The 27,611-nt window shown below is 35.0% G+C and overlaps 1 protein-coding gene across 2 annotated transcripts; it reads right to left on the bottom strand.

The window, feature by feature from the left end:
- Positions 1-1,950: 1,950 nt before the first annotated feature.
- Positions 1,951-26,522, bottom strand: LOC117336462 (phosphatidylinositol 3,4,5-trisphosphate 3-phosphatase and dual-specificity protein phosphatase PTEN-like). 2 transcript variants are annotated; one of them, XM_033896990.1, is made up of 9 exons: positions 26,126-26,522; positions 13,923-14,007; positions 12,114-12,158; positions 9,035-9,209; positions 8,123-8,230; positions 6,061-6,202; positions 5,584-5,780; positions 3,996-4,190; positions 1,951-3,372 (listed from the first exon to the last, which is right to left on the bottom strand). In XM_033896990.1, the coding sequence occupies exons 1-9, from the start codon at positions 26,202-26,204 to the stop codon at positions 2,983-2,985; spliced, it is 1,416 nt and encodes a 471-aa protein (XP_033752881.1). In that variant the 5' UTR covers positions 26,205-26,522; the 3' UTR covers positions 1,951-2,982. The 2 variants fall into 2 exon arrangements, with proteins under 2 accessions (XP_033752881.1, XP_033752891.1); XM_033897000.1 differs by having other exon boundaries at positions 5,584-5,750.
- Between the last annotated feature and the right edge of the window lie 1,089 nt (positions 26,523-27,611).

Raw genomic sequence — 27,611 nt, 5'->3', positions numbered from 1 at the left:
CTCACCCTGACAGCAAGTTTGCCCATAATTCAATTTTTTTAATGATTGTAATTGTGAACAAATAACTTTCTTCTTTTTCAAAAGGAAATTGAAGATAGCATTTTTTCTTAGTTGACACTCAAATTTCGTCATTTTTTTAAATATTTCTCTACATGAAAAATCAGCCTTTTTTGGAAGTATTTTCACCCAATAGAAATGTGGAAGTGACCAAACATGAAGAAGTATCAATGCTTTTTTTAAAAGATTATGCATATATAATTTTTCTATGTAAGATGGATATAGTGATGAACCAAAACAAACATCTGACTACAGGACCACTACAAACCGCATATGAGTGGACTTGCATGATTTTAGAAGGCCCTCGTGGACGACATAAATCTGCGCAGAAATGCCCATGTAGACTTCAAAGATACTGATGTTAATTTTGACCCCTTTTTAAAATTTTGAACTGGCTTCTAGACAGCTTAATTTTCTAAAAGGAATTTGATGAGTTTAAAAAAAAAAAAAAAAAAAACAAGTAGGAGAGCTATATATATCTACATGTATTTTAGTATATCCAGTCTTCAATTCTGTCCAATGGTTTGGCACTTTATATTACTAGCTTGAAAAGAGTGAGAGAAAAAGATCCAGGAGCATGCTGAAATAACCGCATGAAGGACACCAGACTACCATCTTAATTGGGTACAGCATATCTCAGTTTATTAACACAAGTGGTTAACTTAAGAAAAGTATCAAAATTATTATTAGTTGTTGATGCAATTTAAAACAACTTACAGATCAAAATAAAGAGATGGGAGACATAATCTAAATACCAAATGCATTTTTAAGAATTTCAACAGCTAGGATGATTTTAGAACGGGTTGTAATTAATTTTTAAATCCTTTTTTATCTAGAAAATATTACCAGAAGGTTTTTTTTCTGAAGGGCGATAATCATTGTGTTGACATGAGTATGCACTTAAAAATAGCTACCAACAGAAATCTCCTCAAGATGAACAAGGTATTCCATTTTAAAAATAACCTACTATCAATATTTTGTTCCTCATCCCCTTCTGTATTAAATCCACAAAACATCAATTTGGTTTGCATTTGATCAAAAATGTCTAATATATAGATAAAGCCATGATTATGTACTATGCTTGTGGATAAACACAATTATAGACATTTGCTGGATCCAACCTTGGTCTCAAACCTCAATCTTTTTGTACATCTTTATCTATATATAGTAGTTTACCATTTTTGTCTTTTCTCTGTAGGTACTTTATTTGCTCAAATCAAAAAAAAAGTGTTGTCTAGAATTTCGAAAAATTCAAGAGGCAACTGATCAGATGTTTTAGACTTCCTTATGAATAAATTTTCCATCAAGCAGCAATGCTACTTTATAATATCAACATGTTATCCTGCTTTTTAATATTAAAATAACATTATATAAAAACAGCACTTTTGAAGCAAATTAGCCAGGTTATCATATAACAGTGAAGCTTAAGTTACAAAAATTTTGTTTTCACTTTGTAATATATAAATGCAACAAGTTTTATACGGAAAACTACATATAATGTACATTTCTAAATCAATTTGTTTAATATATTTTCTACATTAAAATTTCTCATCGATCAACATCAATTCCGTCCCTTCCGAGACTTGATAATCATTTCAATATAATATTACTACCAAATCTACCAAACATATCTATTTCTTTTAACTGATATTGTTAAGATGGAGCAAAAACTCCAATGAAGGATAACCTATTTAACTGTTATATTGATCTATATTTAGAGTGTTGTGATACTTAAAGCAGAGCTATTAATTATCTTATCACTAAAAAAGCAACTCTTTATCATACAAAATAGCTACATTTATGTGGCATTGTGGTATTACCCTTTGCCCTGTTTTCATTTTATTTTGCAAACATTTTAAGTGTAATTGTAAATTAAAAATTCATTTTAACCTGTTTTTTAACTTTTGATGATTTGATTTTCACACGTCAACTTGTAAGAAAATTCTCATTTTAATTCATGATATCATATTTACACTTAAACTGAAAATTTCCAATATTAAACAGCTTTTCTTTTGATACCAATACCAGGTGAATGCTGCTTCCTTTAATATAAATCTTTTTCAAAAAGTTGATTATAAGTAAAACTGTGTTTTATATTAATTCATATTAATGGTAATCTGTGATGTCAATTAACTGGTAACACATTTAAAAAGTACCAAAAAATGTATACCGGTACTTTATAGAATTATAATATGACTAATGTGATGGGAAGTAAGGGAGATAACTCTACCATATTGATCACCAGTATAATGTAGTATAACACAAAGAATTGTTCTAAATCATAATTATAAGTATTGTTACAAACACAGCTTTTGGCCGATTTTACTATTCAATAGTATTCTATTAACCGATATAAGTTCTGCATTTTAATCTTCGCTCAGGCAGATTATCTAGACAAATGACTTAACTAATCTTCGCTCAGGCAGATTATCTAGACAATGACAAACACAGAGTCAAAAAGTACGATATTTGCCCAGAAAAAGTTGATAACAATTTTTCATAAGTAATAACAATCCTAATAAACCTGGAAAACTTAAACAGCAGAAGTAACAAGGACAAGATAACACACGAGTTCTGTGTCACCAGTAATGTCATCACATAAAACAATGACCATTCTCATATTCCCAGCAAAATATATCTTGAACAAAAATCTCATATTTGTTGCAGCCCTTCAAGAACAGCATCAGTATCTTTGATGAGCTGATGCTGTGTAATGCACAAAAACTTTCATCATTCAACTTCTATACACATATATATATCTTCAATTAGGCATACACTTAAAAGTCTGAATCATGCATATCCACTACTTTTCCAAAGCATTCATAATACCACAGGTATACAGCTATATGCACAATGTTTACATTTACACACAAATTCCAAGTTTCATCCCATCCCAAAAAAATCCCTAACTAATTATCACACATGCTATACAAGCGTTGTTTCTAGTCCATCCCATTCGTCGTCAGTATCAGTGTCCGACAGATTTTCATCTTGTTCGTTCTCACTGAGTGTATCTGCCAATCCTTCACTACTCCCAGCCGGGGACCCTGTGTCACTCCCCGTGCTTTTATGACTATGCGGATGAGTACGACCGTACGTAGGGGTTACATCTCTTAAAGTAAGTTCAGAAAACGAACGAGTCTGGTCTAAGGTGGAAGATGGTAAAGAATGTGTACTGCCTCTTGTGGAAATATTATCAAATGTAGGTGAGCGGGTGCAACCTCCCATAACATGGGATGGGACGGTCAGGCTGCTGGACAAACTATTCCCGTTCCTTGGCAATTCAGGGTCTGGCGTTTTGAAGTGTAACTTTGCCTTAATGAAGAAAGAAAACAGAAATGGATCAATACAAGCAAGAAATACCAGACAATTTCCATGTTTCCATAGGTTCAATTTCAAATAGCAGGCTTCAAGTGGTTAACAATTACGCCCTCCACAAACTTTTACACAAAGGGAGGACCTGTTTGAGAATAAATACGAAAGTCACACTTTCGATTAAGATGTAAGCTGTCAATTCATCACTTTCACTAGAATTGAGAATTGCTTTTTTGTATTTGTACCTAAATTTTTAAATAACCCTGGTGTAAAACAACATGTTCTCTGCTACAAAGGAAATCTAACTACAGAAAACACATTAAAGACAAACCTGTAGTGTTAAAAGGCAATACCAGTATCTATAATTACAAGCAAGATTTGTATAACAATGTATGCAATATGATTTGCATGACACACAGTCGTACTCAAGCACAGAAAAGTGATAACTATATAATCCCTGATACTAAGTTTTCACTCATAAACAAAGTGATAAATTAACACCCTTCGTTACTAAGTGGGTTGGAGGTTAGGAGCAGGTTATACTAATTTTGTCTTATGCTTGAAGGCAGATCATTTCTATTATTATAGCTGTCAGTCTATCCAGGGCAATCAATTGTACTTACCTGAAAGTTTGGACTGAATAATTTGTGTGATTTGTCTTTGTTGGCTTTGTCTAAGTCGTCCTTGTATAGGGACATATATAGAGTCTTTGAGTGTTCACTTGGAGCCATCTCTCCAGCACAGTAAGTTCTAGTACCGTTAGGCTGCTCATCCACATTGACAAAGAAAGTGTTAAACCAGAACTGGAACATCTTTTCCTGTGTTATAAATACAGAGGTTCAAAAAATCATATTACAGAGAGGTTCAGAAAATCATATTACAGAGAGGTTCAGAAAATCATATTACAAAGAGGTTCAGAAAAGCATATTACAGAGAGGTTCAGAAAATCATATCACAGAGAGGTTCAGAAAATCATATTACATAGAGGTTCAGAAAATCATATTACATAGAGGTTCAGAAACTTATATTACAGAGGTTCAGAAAATCATATTACAAAGCGGTTCAGAAAATTATATTCGAGAGGTTCAGAAAATCATATCACAGAGAGGTTCAGAAATTCATATTACATAGAGGTTCAGAAAATTATATTACAGAGGTTCAGAAAATCATATTACAGAGAGGTTAAGAAAATCCTATCACAGAATTTCTCCTTACAAGTGTTTATACAATACTCATTATTATGACATATGTCTACAACAAATGGTAATTTTACTTTAAATTACGTTTTAATAATAGGGTATGGAATAGGTAGCAAAGCACAATATTGTTCCTATCAAATATTAAACCCTTCGACCAAATTCTGAAGCCAAATGACTCATCATACTGAATATTGCTGCAACAAAACATATTCCCTACAGGCCACCAAACTCAAAATTCCAAGGGCAATAACTCTGTCTAGAAAGCAATAACCAATATACACACCATATACTAATTTCAGCTCATCTGTATGAAAAGTCCATAGGAAATAAAATGGCAATGATTCTGTATAAAATGGATCATCAGAATCAGTGCACACTACTCTCCACTTGGCTAGACTTGACATTCATGCTTGTCTGACTTGTCTGTATCAGTATAAACCTCTTCAGACAAGTACGTCTTACCATTCACTTGCTTTAAATAACTGAAATTAGCTTTTAAAGGAATGACTGAATGCAACACATTTCTGAATCTTGTAACTTCCAATTTCGCCCTTCATCTACAATTCATTGACAAGATCCAAAAAGAATAAATGATATATGGCATTATTTTCCTCCTAGTTATTTCAGTCATAGATCACTGAAGTAAATTGGGCTATTCTCTTCCATATCATAATCTATGATGGGGGCCAAAAATTTTCCCTTTTGCATAGATAGGGTTCTTATTCTCGGATAAACCCAACCCCTCACTTTTGCCAGTTTTCATGTGATAACTGGGCATTCACGATGAGGGACTCTAATGACATAAGACGACTGAAAACAGCATTACAATAGCCCTATATATATAGCCCAATATAATCACACATCACTGACTAGGTACAATGATCAATACAGCCAGCGACTACTGTCATTTTTCTTACGTAATAAATAATCAAAGCATGTCAGTACACAACTGCATGAAATCAACAATACTCTGCTATCAATTTCCACTGGGGTAAACAATGCTTCAGCTTACCTTTCCCTTCATGCGAGGTTTGTTGTAGAATACCACTTTGATGTCCCCACAGAGGGGTACAGAAGACTCCACTCCCATGAAGACCCTGTCCTGGCCCTTTTTCAGGTCCTCGTATACCCTCGAGCTGTACACCTTTACCTTAAGCTGATATACCTCAAACATGGGGCCTGTACACAACAAGATTTCTTTATCGTCAACTACAAAATATAGCAGAGATGATGAAGGGCTGTTTTCACCCAAATCTAGTTACCTAGGAAACACGTTTTAAGCTAAAATTTCAAAAGCTCCATTCGAAATGTGCACTTTATGTTCACAAACATAACCAAGATTTAGACAAAACAAATGCTAATGTAATAACTGCTATCCTTAATGATGTTTCTATTTGCCAAAAGAGAAATATTATATTCAGTAATATACAATAGAGAAGTATTTTAACATTAATTACACAACATTAGACTTGGTCCATCATTAACTTACTACAGGTGCCTCCATTGTACATGGGAATCTTTATGAATTCGATGCCTGTGAGTAACAGTGTAACTGGCTTGTATTGCAGTCTGCGCTCAATGAGATATCCATAATACCAGACATAGCGGCGCTGACTGGGAATGGTCACACCCTGGAATGGAAATATACACAATAAATATAGGAAATAAATCATCATTTCAACATCTACACCATGTTAAGGATGAAACATTTACAGAGGAGCCCACTTATTTGCATATCGGTTATTTGAATATCCCGCTTATTTGCATAAAATTCTCAGGTCCCGATTTTTTTCTTCTTTATCTTTGTATTTTAATCCCGTGTATTTGCATCGAGTAAAACAACGACTCCCGCTTATATGCATATAAAAATTCCAAAAAATCTAAAAAAAAAATAATTGATTTTAGGGTATTTTTGTGATTTTCCCTGATAAAAGTTTTATGAAAAGTTTTTTTTAACTTACATATTGATTCGACACGATGTACAACGTTATCTTATCATTGGTCACTTCGTCATTACAGGTTATGTTTGATGCATCGATATCGACATTAAGTTATTATCCAGACCATATCAGTAGCAATGTGCAGAAGAATTACTGAATAAAATATGTATATGCCTCATCTTTTGATGAGATTTGTTTATTTATTATAGCATCGATTCAAACCTGTGTTCTGTGCACTTGAACACTCGCTGAGGCAGGTTGCGATCGCCATGATTGTTCACTAGGCCCGTTGCATTGTGGGGGCATATATGTGTAATGAACGACAACTCTTTGTGTGTGTGCGCCAATTTTCCAAAACAAACCCAAACGACAATACACACCTCACGGTCATTTAAGACAGTCTATTGCTTAAGCAGTTCATCACCTATGATCAAACAACTAATATACTCATAGCAGGAACAAAACGCATCTCGAGACGATAATGAATGTTTATTGAAACGATCACATTGTACATCGTAGTGCCAACCCACGCGTGTATGACCGATGTCTGACCCAGAGACTCGGAGTGACAAGTAGTAAACGATGAAGTGTATGCAAATATTTGTACATTTACAAAGAATAACAACCCATGTATTTCGTATTTACTCTTATATTTTAAATAATTTTTTTTTAAATATCTTTTTAATGCAAATAACGTAAACAATCATATAGCGCCCATTTTGAGTACCTACCTGACAATCTACATAGTGTATAAGAGGGGCCAAAACCCAACTCCGCCTATACGAATACTCCGGTTATTTGCATATTTTATCATGGAAAAAGGGCTATGCAAATAAGCGGGTTGCTCTGTACATCTATCTCTGCTGTAAATCTTCATAAACTGCTACCAGAAGAAATTGCATGCATAGGTTAAAACTATCAATACATTTGCACCAGAATTACTCAGAGACCGATATATCTGTTTCCATGTAAATGTAAACTTTATTCATTTTACAACAATTGCAAAACAAGTTATATAACTTATATTAATCACGCTTGCTGGCCCAGATCGAAGCGTGTGGGGTCTTATTGTAGGAACCGAAGAACCCAGAGAAAACCCTTATGTTGTCAGGCAGGTGGCCCATATCTTTCCATGTCAGATCAGGGAGTCGAACCCCAGCCACCTAGGTGAAAGGCATGTGCTACTACTGTGCCACCCAACTACCCAAAATACATATAGCTACATAGGAAGACCACCATAAAGAGCCAAACATTACATGATGACAATCCTACCGATTACATCACCACAAAGTTAAATTTAGAATGTACATGTATTTTAAATGGTTATTTTTTAAAGCCTCTTTATACAAATCTGTTACATGATTAACATCTGTATTTATTGTAAAGATATATAACTGATCTACAATCATACCACTATGATACAGGCATGAATGTGACAATTTTTTGTAAAATCCCTTGGAAATAAAACTGCACTACCATCTCCGAGCCAACAGGAGTTATAAGCTTATATAAGTTAATGTTTGGCAATTGTTGTTGTAACGAACCCTAAATTATTGAATTAATGCAACCGAGACAATACAGACTGTCCGTTTTATAACTTGAGCTCTTTACCTTGTGGTCCCTCGTCCTCGTCTGACCGTAATGCAGCAAGGCCTTTTTGTAGTCTGTGAATAGATTTCTGTGGAGCAGGTATGCACAGATCATCACACCTGTTCGTCCCTGTGTTGAATATAATAGTAAACAGTCTAACATCACAACACAAACAATGTATTCACTTACTAAACAGAGATTTTAAACCTTCTCCTCAGACATGTATATTACAATCCCTTTAAGACTTTAACTGTACTACTATGAATACACAAGCTTATATTATACTATCAATTATAACTTATTTCCCCCACTGGGACCCCATTGTTGCCCCAAGGATACAATATATATACATGTAAAGCTTCAAATCAAACCAATCATCTTTTCCTTGTAATATTTCAAATAAATATATATAAATCTGTACAGCCATACTGGAGAGAAGACTTCATGAGTCAATGTCTTGATGACCTTGATCAAAGACACACCCATGGGCCACCACTTATACATCACTGGGCCCCTTGGTCTAAGGACACTCAAGCCCAAATATGGTTAAAATTTGGGCCCCTTGGTCTAAGGACACTCAAGCCCAAATATGGTTAAAATTACATAATCTAACAGAATTTATCAAATTGTGGATATTTTTTATTTACTTTGTTCAGCTATATCCATCTGCTCCCAGAATAGCCACACTTCTGTGTATACATTGACTAAGTTAAAGGGCTTCAAGATTTTAAAGGAAAAGATGACAAATTTTGCAAAGAAATGTGGGCAGGGAAAACACTGTCTTGAGATAAATTAAATTTCACATCATAAGGAAATGAAGTTCTAATCATTGCTAGAACACTTGTCTAGAGATAATAGAATTAGTTTTATTGTTGTCTATGTAAACTCTTTATTTTGATAAAGGGAGATATCACAATCAGGGATTTCACTTGCCTTGCCAGCTTTACAGTGTATGGCGGCAATATTATCCTTGTCCTTCCTAAGCCAGCTGTCCAGATCCTCACAGAATGGTTTGATCAGCTCTAGGCGTGGAGGATTGTGATCCTCAAACGGATAACATACCACACGCTTGTGGAACTTGACAGGGTCATAGGATCGCTCTGTACACCTGTAAAAAGCACTACACATGTAACCAACAGGGATATGTGTCCTGATAAAGTATTCCTTGTACTGTAAATCAATATCATTGTTTAATGCAAAAGCAGCAACATGTATAAGTTAAAGTTGATAAATTGGTTGATATAGATAAAGGAATTAGTTGGGAATTATGTCTAAATTTTCGGAGCAAAAACATTGTTTCTGTAAGATCCTGATTGAAAATGTTCGGGGCTCTTTGACCTCATTTATGTGTTATATGAAGACTATTTTCATCATTAGTACAACCTATAGCTATTTCAAAATATAATGCTGAAAATTGGTTAAAGAAGTTAATATCTTGTATTTTGTAAACATACATTTTAACAGTCATTTGGACTACCAAGAAGAGCTGTTGGTTAATTAAGGATCATGGTCTGAATTAGGATTTTATCATTTTGAATCTGTAATAAGTACTCAAGCATATATCAACCTAAGAGGAATCTAGCATCAATTATTTATCTTCATTGGTTCTAGTAAGACTGATCTTTTCCTTACTTTTCCCTTCTTTCCTTTTTCCTCTAAATAATCTCGTAACAAGGAAAATCTTCATATGAAATCTAATAAGATCTCTGAAGAATCTTTCTGAGATATAGGATAACAAACTTAAATCTTAACAAGGGTCCAATGGGCCCAAATCCCTCACCTGTTATCCAGTGATCCTTTTTATACATTAACATAATTAAGGACAGGTGTATCAGAGACCAAATATAAGATCTCGGGGCCTCTGGGTTGATAGAAAAAGTGCCTTTTGAAATATTTTCGCCAATTCAATCTTTCAAACTTAAATCATGGTCAAGGTCATTCGTTTGAACAAACTTCCTAGTCCTATACCCAAGCATGCTACAAGCCAAATATCAGGTTGCTAGACTTTTTTGTTATTGAGAAGACGTCATCAAACTGCCAAAGTCTATTTGACCTGTGACCTTGAATGAAGGTCAAGGTCATTCATTTGAACAAACTTGGTAGCCCTTTATATAATTACCCAGGCATGCTATAGATCCATATAAAGCCCCTTGGCCTCTTGGCTATTGAAAAGTTGTTTAAAGATTTTAGCCTATTTGACCCCTATTACTGTGAATGTAAGTCAAGGTCATTCATTTAAAGAAATATGGTAGTCATTCACCCCAGCATGCTATAGACCTGATATGAAGTCCCTGGGGCTCTTGGTTATTGATAATTATAAGAACAAAGTCTTAAAATATTTCAGCCTTTTCGACCCTTGTGACCTTTCAATGTGGATCAAGGTCATTCATTTGATACAACTTGGTAGCCCTTCAACCAAACATGCCACATGACCAATATCAGGTCTTTGTGCCTCACTGTTTTGTGAGAAGAAGTTAAAGGGAAAAGTTGATGCCAGACAGCCGGACAGATGGCAGACACACGCACCATGGCATAAGCTCACTTTTCCCTTCGGGCAGGTGAGCTAAAAACATTTTATAGAAAGTGCAATTAGCATAATCATAATTTAGATTAATGATTCCAGTGCAAAAAGTACTGAAATAAGATTTCCACTAAATAAATGTATGTTTACAGTATACAGGGTGTTGTTAAAATCAGTGGTCAGTAAAATCAGGTTTCACTGTACCACAGTATCTTCAAGTATATATATATGGTCATGCTACATGGGGTGGGCTGTTGTGAAAATCACATTTGCTGAAAAACTATACAGCTACTATGGCAGGCATATAACTACCTAATCTATCACATAGTGCATGTTAGAAATGGGCTTGTGGCAACATTTCTGGTTCAGGACATGATGTCCAGGAAAGAGCATGTATGTCATCAGGGAAATAGGAAGTGTATCAATTGCAATACTTCAACAAGTGTTTTATACATATATTCCCTATGGACGTGTCATCCTGATCATGAAGTGGCCTATCCTATTCCCACAACTGGTGGAACAGTACGTGGGATAGCTGTACTGTGGTAAAACTATCAGGAAAATACAGCATTTTATTTACTCATTAACATATTGCATACATGTATGTAACATCTTTTCCAAAAATTATTTCTCAATAATAACAGAATCTGAGATATGTAAATTAAGTCTTAAAGGCCGGTTAATATATAAGCTATACACTTATTTATACCATATATGAATATATGTATAAGTAGCTCGATCTTTTTCGTCTATAGGGACTAGTGCTTTTATATTTACACAGACAGCACAACCAGGAAGACAATGAAGTTCATGACCCCAAATCTCAAGTGTGTTCAAACAGCTACAGGCCTATAGGTCAAGCAGATCGCTTGTGGTGTTATAAATGCACGTAACATTAAATAAAAGTCCAATGCTGTAATAAATGTAAGGCTGTGAAACCTTTATTATCTGACTACTGTTGTAATAAGATTATCTAAAGGTACCTTTGTAAACAATCTACCTGTTTATTCATACAGATTTTGATAATGGGGAAATTTGACACTTTTCCAGTCTTGTTACTCTAGCTTGCTATAGTAGTATATAGTATACACATAACCCTGGAGAGTTTGTGGGGAGGGACAGAAAGAGTTTAGAGCTGGAGGTCATATAGGTTATAATGGAAGAGGTTGACATGACAAAAACTGGTCCCATTCAGGTTTTGTGGAAATTCATGAGTTTGATGGAAATTTGCTCACTTAAAATATATTTGAATGTGGATATCCCCACCTTATATGAATTTCAAAGTTTTACAATCATGCTTCCAATGAATCATTTATTTGTTAAGTTTGATTCCATTATGATTTTGAAGATTTTAATAACCTTAAAAAGGTTATGATTTCACAGAAATAGAATAGAAAAGATTGGTGAAGAAAATAGTTAAGTAACCAGGAACTCAGACTCGTCGGAGGATTTCCAAATATTGATTGGCGTTAGGCAAGCAGCATTACTTACAAGTTATACACCCGGTAGTGGTCTTTATGTCGTTGGTCCAAAAACCTGAAAAAGACGAGATTAAAACCCCTTATATACATGAAGTACCATTGATCCTCGAAAGGTGCATAAATAATATATACCGTATTCGACCTTATAAGCACATGTACAACAATTGACCCTTTAAATGCAACAAACACCTTTTTTAAGGAAAAGACGATGAGTGCACTAATTGACACATAAAAAGTTCCTTCCCACTGATCATCTAGCAGCTGCAGGTAATGTAATCTTCAGCCTTTTAATTATAAAACCAAGACTGTAATTTCATTAAGCATTTTTTTATGTTTTTATGTACGTGCACATGAACAGTGTGCTTATTTGGTTAAATGAGGCGATAATCATGTTGGAATTTGATCAATATTTAATTTATCCCATGAAATGGCTTAAAATCTTAATGTGAAAATTATTATAATTTTGTCCCATGAAATGAATTGACATCTAGACGTGGAAATTATTATCATTGAATTAAGTACCATATGATAAAGTTATCATTACGTTTTAACTTTCACCCGTACACTATTATATCTCTACACGATAGTCAGATCAACTGATAAGTTTTATAAACGTAAATAAACCAATACCCTTCACCTGAGTCTGAAGTACATGTGACACATAAATTATAGTTGGACCATATGGCCAACCACAGATACCTTAGCTATGGTCTATTCTTATGTTAATGATGTAATTTGGGACCGGATGCAAATGAATACATCTTTACAGTATCTAAACTATAAATGAACATTTGTACAGCAGGAATCCAACTCACAGTATATAATACATGTTCTTTTGCAACAAAATGTGAATTTTAGTATAATTTGCCGTGGTATAAAATTTCATATTTGACCACGCCTTTCAATAAAACCTATTTTATCACAAGATAATTTATTGAGGTAGATTCTGTATTTATTCTCAAATAATAATCCTTCCGGGATGTATTTTAAGTTTGGGGACTTGGCCGATTTAATTTGTTAGCTCAGAAACTGTGATCATTTTTTTTTTTTTTTGCATATAGAATACACAATGAACATCTAACATCATATACTGCAAATTATTTCTTTCCCTAAAGCATGCAGTACTCACTTTATAAAAATAGATAATTTTAAGTTTGTCCACTATATTATGACCAGTGGTTTTTGTGCCTTCAGCAACCAATCAATGTCTTTCTCCAAACTCCCTGAGGAACATACAGCTGGAGCTGCCATTTCAGCACTAACAGCTTATAAAATTACAAACAACATTTATTTCTTGCACTGCCCTATAAGCTAAGGGGTACTCATTTATAGAGTCAACTGGCAGGGATATATCCCCGCGATTAATCTAGAATTTAGGGGAAACAACTACCCTTTTTGGACTATAGGGGAAAATCAGTTCTGAAAAGGGGAAATTTAAACATCACATGGTTTCAGTTTTTTTGCTTTAAAAACACATTTTCCAAGTAAATGGTTAATAAGGAAAGCAAATCTGGAGTGTTTGGGAATATTATTGCCATAAAAATGAGGGAAAATATAATATTTCAGTGAATTTGAATTAACAGAAGTCTGAGGGGAAAAATGGAACAAAATCCTGAGGGGAAACTACCCATAAACGGTAGTAAAAAATCCCCAGATTGATTCCGGAGTCTGGAAACTTTAAAAGAAATGAAAATACTTCATTGGACTATGTTATACTATAATGATATATATATGGTAAACTTATTTAAAAAATATAGCTTCCCCCTAAAACATAATCTACTGGAGCTCCCTATTAGTATTAAAGAGAGAGTATACCTACCGTGCTACTTGGTTGATGTTATTCCTATAAACGCCTTCGATGGATTCAGCAGGAAAGCCCATGGCAATTATATTTGGATAAATATCTGACAAAGTGTTAAGGAATATTTCATTATCAATAATAAAAAAATACGTTCAAATAAAGCATATGTGCACAGAACAGCTAGGAATAAATTGAAGGCTTTACATATATACATTTCCATAAATGCTACAAGTGCACACCGTTTGAACTTCCTTTCAGCGAATTTCAATACATTACACCATATTAACATGTACATATACCCATTTTTTTTTTACCTGAATTTGAATACAACTTAAGCTTGTTAATCACTGCTCATTCTCAGTGTTCAGAGGAGGACACAGTTGAACTTGAACAAAATAAGAAACCGATATTAGGATTGGTAGACATGGAGGAGATATACATGTACATACTGTTTTTGTGTTTTATTACTTAAGGCAACATTTTATACCTGATGACCAACTAGGATGCTGGAACTGCTTTATCGTGATTTTGTCAATTTTAAAATGTCATAGCAGGATTCCTAGATTTCAAAATGGATCTGCCAATTTTCACATCTGAGAGTCCCTGGGACCCAGCTGCTGCACAACAGTTTTACAGGGGAAATTCTGCTACTATATATTTGGTCATGCATTATATCTAGGATCCAATAATGACAGAAAAACAGCAGCAAATCAAGCGGTACTTAAATTATTTAAAAGTAAACACACACCATTGGATAAAGCATAAGAGATCTGTTTGGTCATAGAAAGAATGTAATAAGAATGCATTGGGTGTGGTGCACGCGACTCGTGACCATGCTTGCAATTGTGGCAGTGTAAGAATTTGTGGAAACATGTTGGACTTAGTAATAACTGGGCAGGGATGTATTTGAACGTTAAAACTGCATAAATGGCCAATTTGACCATTTTGCTGCTGCATTTGTCAAACTTTCAAGAACACAGTACTATAGTGCGATCTTCATGGTCTTCTTCTAAGTGTGATGGGGGAATTAAATTTCAAGTAATTTCAATTGCAAATGGTACCCATTCTATAATCTTGGCCCCAAAAAACCCGAAAATTATGATTAATTGTTTTTGAAATATCTATTTGTGAAATACAGTCATCTTTATCCTTTGTACTCTATATATGGTTACACAAGTGTGTGTTTACTCTCATCTGTAAAATCTAGAATAACAATATCAACTATTATTTATGTTTGGTTGCTTCACTATCTCTTTATAGTATATATAATGAGATTTACCTGTTGACAGTTGACTTACATAAATACATATGTAACAGCTTACCCCCTAGTGAACAACTTCCTCAAAATACTTTGGCATTAACAAGTATACATCATGTTAATAGCATTATTGTTGGATCCGATCTCTGACAAAATTAAGGCCAAGGTCATTCACGAAGACATCAAAATACACATACTATATATCTTTAGCGTGGTACAAACACACCCTTTATTAAGAATCATAGCTGTGATAATTTAACACAAGGAGCTGCTATCCTGTGATAAATAAAAGGTAAAAGTTAGCAGCACATTATGAGATAGCATAGACTTGGATCTAGCTACAGCTATATATACACACCTTGAACTTGCCATCCTTCAAATAAAATGTCAATGATCATGACCCATCTTCAGTGACATTATATAATATAATCAAGCAGTTGGCCTGGACAACATATTTGATCTTGACCTTGAATTGGGTTCAGCCCAAAAATATGCCAAATTGAAGTATATATGTACTCCTTCCGATCCTGCATATCAAATGAAAATTATACAGTAATTCTAACCTTCCCTTGGCGTCTGAATGTCAGTGTTGGGGAACAATTACATATATGCATAAAAAAAGCTGTGAATAATATACACTACACATCAAAAAATAAACAAAAAATTCATGTGGACAAAAATTAATTTGACCTACATTTTCAAGATGACACAATTCACACTACTTGAAGAAAGGAAATGCTACCCATCAAAACAATTCAGATGCAAGCACTTACATACACAATGTGTGACAACATAAGATTCTTCAGGAAATAAAATAACAGGACGCATTATATGCTGCCGTCCTAGATTTTTATATTCTAAAATATTTCAGGGTCTTAATTCTATTATATCATATATATATATATATATATATTTCCTTGTTTCATTATCTGCTATACGTACGTATATACATGGCCATTAGTACTTGTACCATTATGAAAAACTGCCAAGACAGCCAGTAGTGGGCCAGGGGGACAAAGGCAGGTAGCAGCATAGTTTTATCTGTAGTACTCTATAACAAGCTCTGGATAATGAGGGGAATGACCAGAATATCAGTCGTAAGTGCCAGGTGTACAGATATACAGGGTAGAACCTGTCAGACAAGTCTAGCCCTACTTATACACAATGTATGGATTCATTGTAACACAGTGGCACATTCAGGATCAGAGATGGGGAGATCTGTACATGTGCATATATACTCATGATATCATGATGAATGATTAAAAAAACAGGATAAATTCACATTCAAGGAAACATCCGAGATACATTATTTTATGAAAATATTTTGAACCACATTATAATTTGATCAGCTATACACACAAGTTTTGACTAGACATCTAGTAGGCATACAAATAGATTCTCACTAAAAAGACAATCTGACCTAGATACGTCTCTGTTCCCCTAGCTATATATCTATTAGGTATACTAATTTATATATTGTGTCCATGGAACAACACCTTTATCCAGAAAAGCGGTCTTTCTCAAATGTTAATCTAAATTTATTGTAAAAATTCCCCACACAAGATGAAGGCCATACGAAAACTATAAGGTATCTGTGATAACATCTGACAGCACTGCCAGTACCTTGTCCATCTTCTCTCACATGTAGATCTATTTTCATTTCTATACACCGATAACCTATAATACACATAGTGTGAGCTTCATGAGAGAGATCAGCTTCAGTTGATGAAACAAGTCCAAGTCCCAAAGCCATTTTTTTCTACAGATCTACAAAAACCCACTATTACATCCCCGCCTTTCTTGTGATACATACTTATTTTCTTCTTGTCAGGGTTAGTTTTAACTTTTTTCTTGCACTCTTTATTTGCATCAATAAAAAAGTGAGATATTAAATCTAGAAAAACTTGAAGCAGAAGATAAGAGAATATTAAATTACTCTTTTCAATAAGACCTCTGTTAGCTGGGTCGTTTGCCAGAGACAGGTTCTCTCATCATATAACAAGCTATACATACATCCCGACACTCTGATAGTATGATTCGAGATTTGTTACAAACCCTCTATTCATCATTGGAAATTAATGCTAGATAAATTTAATTAATGTTAGTACTTTCTTGTGTTTTTATTTCAAATGTTTTGATTTTTTTAAAACTTTTTATCCTCTATAGAATGAAAACAAAATAAGTCTAGTATACTCGAATCTATAGGGAATCGCAATTATAAAGAGACATTCCTGATTTGCCTAACTACAGCTGAAGTCTTCGATCATTCTCATTCATACCATTGCTGCGTATGGTTTGCGGATAATATCTACCAGCCCCCCCCCCCCCCCCGCCAATTTTTTTTTAAAGCTCATTTCAAAGTTTAAAACTAAGAATCAGAGAGCACAAAATGTGTAAGCCATATCTTATCTATAATTTTAATATTCTAGAGACTTCAGGGACATCTGTGTTGCTATATATGCTACATTTTGATCTCAACAGGCAAAAATGCTGTTTATACAGTCATACAGTAAGAATGAATAATTCAAGACTGTCCTATTCACCCCAAATCTCTCCCACCCTAAATACATTAAATAATTCAACAGTACCTGGGTTAGCTGATTGCTATCTAGATAATATTAACTTTTCTGACAGAACTACAACAAGATTTATACATATATTCAGAAGTTGGTGCATGTGTTAATTTGCTTGCCTGCCTTTCCTTAATATATGTGATCTGTAAATTAAGAGTCCTGGGACACAACTGACATTTCATTAGAATTAAATTTTAATTGGACATTCAAAATGCAGCCAGATCTTGAGTATACCTAAGTTATTACCTTATATAATTACAATATTACCTTAAATTAGCACTGTTATTATGTATACGTACATTATAATATATAAGGACTAACCTCAGTCAGTGGTACAGGTTCACTAACTTGAAATCAACATTATGGGTGGTCATGAGCAGGTGGCACAGAGGTAACGCACTTGTCTTTAACCTAGGTGGTCGGGGTTTGATTCCCTGATCAGAGGCAGAACAGTTCATCGAAGGAGACACAATTTTACATTTAAAATATTTAGGGTTTGTCCAGTCATCAAGTATGATTAATATCAGTTGATAGAACCTGTTTCGCATGCGCAATAGTTGTAAAATAAAGTTTACATTTTACATCGATATAAAATTAGTTTTGTCTTTGAATACAAATGCAACATGCATATGGATGTGTTTACTATTATCATAGTGCAATTACATCAAAAGCAAGCATACAATTCCAAATTAACAGCTATTGTACCCCCATCAATTACAACTATATGTAAATATAGAAAATAAGTTTACAATAGTAGTGGGCCAATAGATAAAACAATTTGTAGCCCTCCATCCTACTGGCAATATATATAAAATGACTAAAATTAAAGGCACCATATATGCATGCATCTGAACTAATAAATGGGATACAGCATGGTCAGGAAATAATGAACCAATTGTGCCACTATTAGCTTTTGTTGCAAAAATAACTATATGCCTCTAGATAGCTATACCGTACTAATTTTCTCAATATGTAGACTTTTTGGAGAAAATTTAATTATCAGGCATTTCAACAACAAAAAAGTGAAAAAATGCCACAATTCTCTTTAATGTTTTGTGTTTAAAGGGAGAATTCTTTTTTAATTTGTTAAGAAACTTTACCTACAGGTAAGAATTTTATTTTGGGGGGCATGTTATTTTCACAGACCAACATGCATGCCTCCTGACTTAAGCTACTGGTACATTAGCATCATATCAGTGCTCACAGGAAGGATCTCTTTGAACTTTAGAGGCTGCGGTGGCAGAGTGGTTAAGGTGTCATGACACTTTCATTAGCCTTCCACCTCTGGGTTGTGAGTTTGAAACCTACGTGGGGCAGTTACCAGGTACTGACCGTAAGCCGGTGGTTTTTCTCCTGGTACTCCGGCTTTATTCCACCTCAAAACCCTGGCTTTTAATAGGATGTTAAACAAAATAAACCAAACCAAAAACTTTACTCATTGAAGCGTATAGGTCTGTCATACAGTTGGAAATCATTTTTTAGGAAGGCTGGTAGCTAGCAATTTTCAACTTAATAAGTGGTTGCTTCGTACAGATTCAACTTTAAACAGTTGCATTATGCATGTGTTTCTACGTAGTTATTTATATTAGAAACTTTATAAGCTATACTTGATACTAGAACTACGGATACACGACAGCTTTACAATTGTACCATTCCAGGAAATTGTAATATCCTGTGTACTGTACATTCACTGAACTTATTAGTTCAGTTCCGGGTTGCAAGAACACATGACGTGTATAATATGTAGGAAATACTTAACACATAGAATCAAAATCATCTCGTGATCTGTCGGTCACAACATTTATTTCAAACAATTCAAATTTCAGGGAAATGTATCACAAGATGTATCTTTTATGTGGAACATTACCAGTGCATCTAGACCTGAACAATATTAAACTACAAATCATCATTATACACTACGTTATGAACATACGACAGTTGTCGGTTAGGGTTCATGTACAGATGACCTTTCAACCAACCAATCATAGCTCATGACCAACTGGCAAAATATTGCCAGAATCTGCTTTCCCGGCAACTTCATGGTTGGTCCTTATTGAATATATTGGTATATTTACATTCCTAATGTGGTTTGCTGATATGAACATACCAAGTGAAAACAACAAACATATGACCATGACTACACTATGAAAACCGTATGAAAACATTGTCTCTCGTGCTGATTTTCCACACATAACATCAGAAAAATATCAGTACGCTTGAAAAATAGTCCTCGTTTCATTTCCGTAAATTATGTTTTCTTTGTAATCTATTTACATAAATTAAATCTAATTTAACACAAATTATTGTATTCTATGTTATTTCTCTTTGTTTTAAATAACAAGCAAAAAATCAATAAATAAACTACTGCAAACTGCGGAGCGGAAGGACACGGTAAACGATGGTGCATAGGCGGGATCTCCCGGCTGTTCTAATAATTTGGCGTTTCGTCGTATACATGACAAATTTTTCTTTTTAATAAAATTTCTCATTTTTTCTAGATATAAATTGTTTAAATCAGGGTTATGTAAATATATGAATTGAATAGATTTTTTGAATTTTCATTGCGGCTATGAATACCAGTAGCTAGCTAGCTACATATCCCGTGGCACGCAGTAGCGCGCCTCGGAGGATATGTAGCTAGCTAGCTACTGGTATTCATAGCCGCAATGAAAACTTTAAAAATCTATTCAATTCATATATAAATCAATGATCAGGAGTCCTGAATGTCACCCAACTAAGATGGCCGACCCCATCACCAGCCACTTCATTCCAAAACAATGTATTAATATATAAGTTGACAAAGTATGTGTTGTTTGCGGATCCGGACTTTCCATTGTTGAAACGGACGCCCCAGAAGGAAATGAAGAAGCAAAACAACAGATAGAGCAGAGCTCGAGGCTAATAAACTTTTTCAATACTGTTACGCTAACCTGTATAATTTGCACAATTCGCTGATGAGACACTTCTTGATTGGCTAAAATATACAGTTTTATGGTAATAAAGAATTATTGAGGTTAACTGAAATGACCCCTTATAATTACCGGCCACTGTTATATGTTCCTCACATAGCTTATAATGAGGATCTGTATCTGTAATCAGTAGGAAATAATTTCAAAACAAGATTAAGTACTCTTCAAAGCTTTGATCAAAGTCATTACTAGAAACTTTTTTAATCTTCGTGCTTAAATCCCTCTCACATCACAAAACACAACCTTGTAGGGAATAACACCAGCAAGATACAGCCATGGGGGAAATAACATCAGCAAGATACAACCTTGGGGGGGAAATACCATCAGCAAGATACAGCCATGGGGGAAATAACATCAGCAAGATACAACCTTGGGGGAAATAACATCAGCAAGATACAACCTTGGGGGGAAATAACATCAGCGAGACACAACCTTGGGGGGAAATAACATCAGCTGGATATAACCTTGGGGAAATAACATCAGCGAGATACAAACTTGGGGGGAAATAACATCAGCAAGATACAACCTTGGGGGAAATAAAACCAGCAAGATACAACCTTGGGGGGAAATAACATCAGCGAGACACAACCTTGGGGGAAATAACATCAGCTGGATACAGCCTTGGGGGGAAATAACATCAGCGAGATACAACCTTGGGGGAAATTACATCAGCAAGATACAACCTTGGGGGGAAATAACATCAGCAAGATACAACCTTGGGGGGAAATAACATCAGCGAGACACAACCTTGGGGGGAATAACACCAGCTGGATACAGCCTTGGGGGGAAATAACATCAGCGAGATACAACCTTGGGGGAAATTACATCAGCAAGATACAACCTTGGGGGGAAATAACATCAGCAAGATACAACCTTGGGGGGAAATAACATCAGCGAGATACAACCTTGGGGGAAATAACATCAGCAAGATACAACCTTGGGGGAAATAACATCAGCGAGATACAACCTTGGGGGAAATTACATCAGCGAGATACAACCTTGGGGGAAATTACATCAGCAAGATACAACCTTGGGGGAAATAACATCGGCGAGATACAACCTTGGGGGGAAATAACATCGGCAAGATACAACCTTGGGGGAAATAACATCAACAAGGTACAACCTTGGGGGGAAATAAAACCAGCGAGACACAACCTTGGGGGTAGAGGTGGGTAATCGGTTGAACACGGCAACCGATGATCGGTTGTAATCGGATGATCTCAGTAACCGATTATACGATTATAATCGGTTGTTATTGGTTAGTCTGTTTGAAATTAAAAATGCAAACAAAATTGAACCAGAGAAGGCAACTGGCACTTACTTATTCATTTGCTATTTATATCTATGGGTCAAAGAATGTATAATGCCATTAAAACATCCTATTGAAATTAAAAAATTAACAAACTAGTGATAATAAAACTTGACAAGTTTATTATGACAAGAAAATACACACATGATTGCAGCTTATAAGTTAACACTTATTATCATTTAATGTTTTGTTTTATTTTGATGTAACATACTGCGTGTATATACATTTGAATAAATATGTTTCAGTAATATCATGGTTCACTGAGCTATGAGTATCAACTAGACAACAACTACATTGCCTCAATGATTTTTCAATACTGAAGGGCTTAAAGATTAGAGACAAAGATGCCATACTCATGTGAATAAAGAATATTGAATTTTAACTGAATAGTGTCTTAAGAAATATAATTAGTTAACAATTAGAATAAAAATTCTGATGGCATTATATGTATATAAACATAGGGACCCGATTAATCGATTATACAAAACATGATCGATGATCGTTATCGGTTGACAATAATCAACCGTTAATCGATCATTCCCGATAATCGACACATCACTACTTGGGGGAAATAACATCAGCGAGATACAACCTTGGGGAAATAACATCAGCGAAATACAAACTTGGGGGATTACACCAGCGACATCCAGCATCAGGTGATATAGCATCAGCTGGATACACCCTTGGGAGAATAACACCAACGAGAAACAACCATCATGGCATCGGGGAAATAACACCAGCAGGATACAGCCTTGTGGGATATAACACCAGTGGAATACAGCACTAGCCTTGGCCTTGGGGGGAATACCACCAGGGAGATATAACCATGGGGAAAATAACACCAGCAGGATACAGCCTTGTGGGATATATATATAACACCAGTGGAATACAGCACTAGCCTTGGCCTTGGGGGGAATACCACCAGGGAGATATAACCATGGGGGAAATAACACCAGCAGGATACACTGAGCCTTGGCAGAAATAATATTAAAGAACTCAGGGGGGATAACACCAACGCAATAAAGCCTTGGGTTAAATAACATCAGCAGGATAAACAGCCTTGGGGAATCCCCGGAATAAAACCAGCTTGGGGGAAAACACCAGCAAGATACAACAAGGAAACATTATACATGGTACAATCACAGAATTGCTGGAACGGTAATTTATGGGACGATGTATCGCAGTGTAAACAGTGTTCCAACCCATATTTCTTTCTGGGGGTTTTGGCACCCCCATGGTTTGAAAATTGGGCGTACAGCAAGATTTTTGAGGGTACAGGTAAGTATTTGAGGACCAGTTGAAAAATGTGTTGCTGCAAATTTCAAATGAAATTTTAATCATACTCTGTCAGAGTTGTATTGTGTTTCACTTTTCATTTTCAATAAAAACAAATGCGCAGCTCAAATGCAATTACTATTCTTTATTTGTATAGTAAACTTTATGGAGTTTGATCGATACACGTAATTAGACGTGATGCACAATGTCAATGTTGAAAGTTCTATGATAAGTAACAAACTGTAAAACAGACAAAATCAAACAGAATTTAAAGGGCTAATCTGGGGATTTAAATATAGCAGCCACGTTCTTTTGTTTTATGCTATTAAAACTAATTCCTGAAACCTTACCTTAATTTAATGCATTATGGATTAATACTTATTGATTTAAGGAAAACTAAGACAGATTGCATCTCATTCTTTTCAACAACACTCACATTAACCATAAATGAACCTGGATTATATATTACATGTTTATTGGAAATACATTAAATAATACGGGCTTTTTTTTCTGGACAGTTATTTTAGCAGCGGTCATGTAATTGATTTGTTTTGCATTTTGTTTAGCAATCACGTGTCTTGTTGCCGTAATAGTGCTGATCTTGGAAAGTTTGACATTCCATTTATAAAGGGGAGATTTTGAGTCATGATTAGGCCTATGTCTTTTACAAACATTGCAATACATGTATGAAATGTTTTTGTTGTCGCCGTCATCCTCAGCAACCTCGAGCTCGCCGGTCCAAAGCCAATCAAACTCCCCCAGCCGTTTCGTCTGAGAACGTTTGATATTCTTTGGCTTGGGGAATACGGGACATTTTTGCCGTTGATGTTGCCATCACTGTCACTGACTGCAAGTCGTAATCGCTTGCCATGCGAGTGCTGCGGTTTAAAAAACCCTTGTTCACCATAGCAGCCATTTTGGTTTAGTCTCGACCATTTACGCGCTTTACGTCGCGAGTGATGCACAGATAACGAATTCAAACGCTTGAAAGATCGAGCTGTTTACGGAGAAAACCCTGAAGTTTTACTAGTTTTAAAATCATTCGGAGCAGCGATTTTTACCGTGCCTATATATAGTCTTAAATAATATCAAGATTTGAAGAAGTTCTTAATACAAATTTAACCAATATTTCCTACGATATTTGCACATTTTAGCGCGTGCAAGTCACGCATGGAGACAAAAATATGTACGTGATTTTTGTAGAATGAGCGTGAATCATGCACGTTTCTACGTGAATGGGAACACTGGTAAATGATATGACAGTTTCGTTTCTGGTTTTCTGTACTGTAATAAGTATCACCGAAAACCAGCATGGTGGCATAAGTACCTTCGTCAAGTGACTGTTACAAATTGAAAGAACCGCCTGCTTCATTTAAATCATATGTATTTGGAAGCATTCTGGGTTCCATGTTCCTGAAACAGATGGTATTAGATTTATTTTACTGATTGTTTGCAAAATAAATGTATCGTTACATGTATCATATCGTGAGACAAGTATCAAGATATGTATCGTACCGTGAGGGAAGAGTGTTATATATATATTGCAGCACTAAACCACAGGGAAACATTATCAACACCAGAATATATACAACAGGGAAAACTAAACACCTGAATACAACCACATGAAAACAAAACAAACAGAACACAATCACAGGGAAATAACACCAGCTGAAAACATGAATTCAACCTTTGAGGGAAAATTAATAAACACCAGGTGAAAATGCGAGAGAAATAATTTTATCCTGCAACTGCCACCGCATTGTCGGAATACACCCACTGTATATATTTTTGCTGTATACGGCAGTGACGGAAAACAGCTGTATTTTGGAATATTAGCACGTGCGTCAGTTCGACTGACCTACTTCAAAGTGAAACTACGTTTAAAAGGCGAACATATTTCTGTCATTTTTGACACCGTTTCACTTCAAAATGATTATTTTTATGACTGTTGCAGGATAAATAGAATACATGGTCAGTGTCTTAAAATATAAGCTGTATTTTTGGCTCGGGACAGAAAGACAAAAGTGGCTCGCCAAGGCTCGCCACTTTTGTCTTTCTTTACCCTCGCCAAAATACAGCTTATATTTTAAGACACTGACCATGTATTCTCTATATACAAGGCATGGCCATGGCCTACAGTTTCATTTTTGTGAAAATAATACCAGCGGGATTGGGAGATAACATCAGTAAAAGTGCCGCAACAATAAATATATATAAATAATAGTGCTGCAACAAAATATATTGCGACCCAAAAAAAATGTAATGTTTTATGAAACAATGATTTTTCATGATGCATGCTTTGCGATATAAATCATACTAGACGTGTTGGTTTTTTAATTTTTAATTATCTATAACATTGTGTGCTGATGTTTCAACTACAATATTATTTTTAAGGGCTCCTCCATTTTGATATATCAAATCAGGAACACCCCGGGGGGTATTGATTCAAACAGAATAACATATATCTAACAATATTTTTTGGCATCACTGTTTTAAATTTGTTACTTTCCCAAAAAACTAACCACATTCTCACGCAGATGGTCCAAATTGTATGACATTGCTGTTATAAACAACATTAATGGTAGGTCTGTTCAATTTGGATCTGTCAAGTTAGTAGCTAGGCCCATGTAGCCTAAGTCACATAATTGACATTGTCACAGAAGAATGTTCTGAAAATAGACATGATATAAATGAATAATAACCACAAATGAATATTAAATAACTTACTCCCATTAAATTTCACAATAAACTTCATATATATGTTACCTACATATATTACAGAGTTGTCATGATCAGGTGTTTTGACCACGCGAATCATATTTCCTCAAAAAGGATACATGTCAAGTCCAAGTCAAATCCATCTTCTTGGTATCGACGCTTGTTTTTGCTCACGATCGAGCGAATCTTATTCGCCATCCTGGTATTTTCTTTTTCATAGATCTATATGAAACTGTCATACCATATTTGATTTGTATGCTTTCAATGTTCAAGAAGTCTTACACACATTTCTATGGAGCAACAGTTGAAAACCACGAGCGAGTACGAGTAATATTTAGTGGCTCAAGTTGCACTAAAAACTGGAATAAATCAAGAAAGCGATGCTTACACATTCATAATTCAGATATAAACTCAGATGTCCTTGGCAACACAATCCGTAGTCGAATAAGTTTTCGTGAGGAAACTGCCATGTTGTTTTCAGTATGTGTGTGCGATTTATCGTTTCATTATGGCGGCTTCCTGGTGCAATGATATTACTCCGCTGCAAAAGTTAGTTCGTTTTAATGACAACTGTTATAATTCATTTCAACAGATCAATGTTAAATTATATTGCTTAGGTGCATGGAAGTATTAAAACATGAGAAATAAAACTAACTATGAATCAAATAAAGACACATTCTCGTTTTAGAGAAGAGAAGGCCGAAGCACCTGAAAAACCTGTCCCGAAGGTCAAAGGTAAGACTGTATGAAGATCTTGTGACCCACTGACCTAGTGAAGCATGATATTGAACCCCACACAGTGACCGAGTTAAAATCTATAAATACGTCATTACTATTGTCAAGAGGGAAAATAATCAGCTGTATTATATCGAAATATTTGAGGCATAGTGAAAGAGGGCATTTCCACGAATACACACAAAATTTAGTCAAGTGTATTGTAGGCATATAGATCTATAAGATAGACTTCAGTAGATAAGGTCCCTGGAAATATGAATTCCACGAAAGAATTTTCATGTGAGGGATCAGTTTTCCAAGTGGTAGAAAAGTACTTTTCAAACTTTTCCTCTTTAAACTAGGCTGTATAAAACTGCTCTTTCTGGTAGGATAATTATAATTTTAAAATTGTGAATGTTAAAAAAAAAAGACTGATAGAGCTAGTTATAAAAAAAAAAATTTGCCCTGGAAAGATTGGAAGGTATTATAAGTCCCGATCATATATCTCAGCAGTGGTCTTCAGCAAGATGTGTATTTTTACTTTCCTAAAATAGATTTAATCAATTTGATGTCAATATATAGACGTTATTCAGATAGATTGATAACGTTTAAATTCATTTGATAGAATCTACTAACATTTACAATAGTGGGGATATGGCACAATTTCCCATCTTGGCTTTCATGTTACATAACCGCGTGACAGGACATTTTGCGCCGAGTCCCAGTGTACTGTGCCGTTCTATTCTTATAATTAAGTACACGTCATCCTCAAAAACAGTATAGGTTACACATAATGGGACGATGTGTTGAATGAAGCTATCATTCTTAGTTCAAATGCATAAACAGGAAGATCTTTAGTATCCATTTAACTATAAAGCTGTTATAATTCTA

The sequence above is a fragment of the Pecten maximus genome, chromosome 1 (genome assembly GCF_902652985.1).
Source record: "Pecten maximus chromosome 1, xPecMax1.1, whole genome shotgun sequence".
Classification (NCBI taxonomy): domain Eukaryota; kingdom Metazoa; phylum Mollusca; class Bivalvia; order Pectinida; family Pectinidae; genus Pecten; species Pecten maximus.
Note: the sequence above shows the minus strand (reverse complement) of the source record. Positions and strands in the feature narration are given on the sequence as shown.

What these genes read in the sequence shown, in the direction of transcription:
- LOC117336462 (XM_033896990.1), bottom strand. Translation starts at nt 26,204, where the DNA reads ATGGCGAATAAGATTCGCTCGATCGTGAGCAAAAACAAGCGTCGATAC. An exon ending in CACTACCGGGTGTATAACTT is followed by an intron (nt 9,210 to 12,113) that starts GTAAGTAATGCT and finishes TGCTTTTTACAG; the next exon opens with GTGTACAGAGCGATCCTATG. An exon ending in GTACAATGGAGGCACCTGTA is followed by an intron (nt 5,781 to 6,060) that starts GTAAGTTAATGA and finishes TATATTTTGTAG; the next exon opens with TTGACGATAAAGAAATCTTG.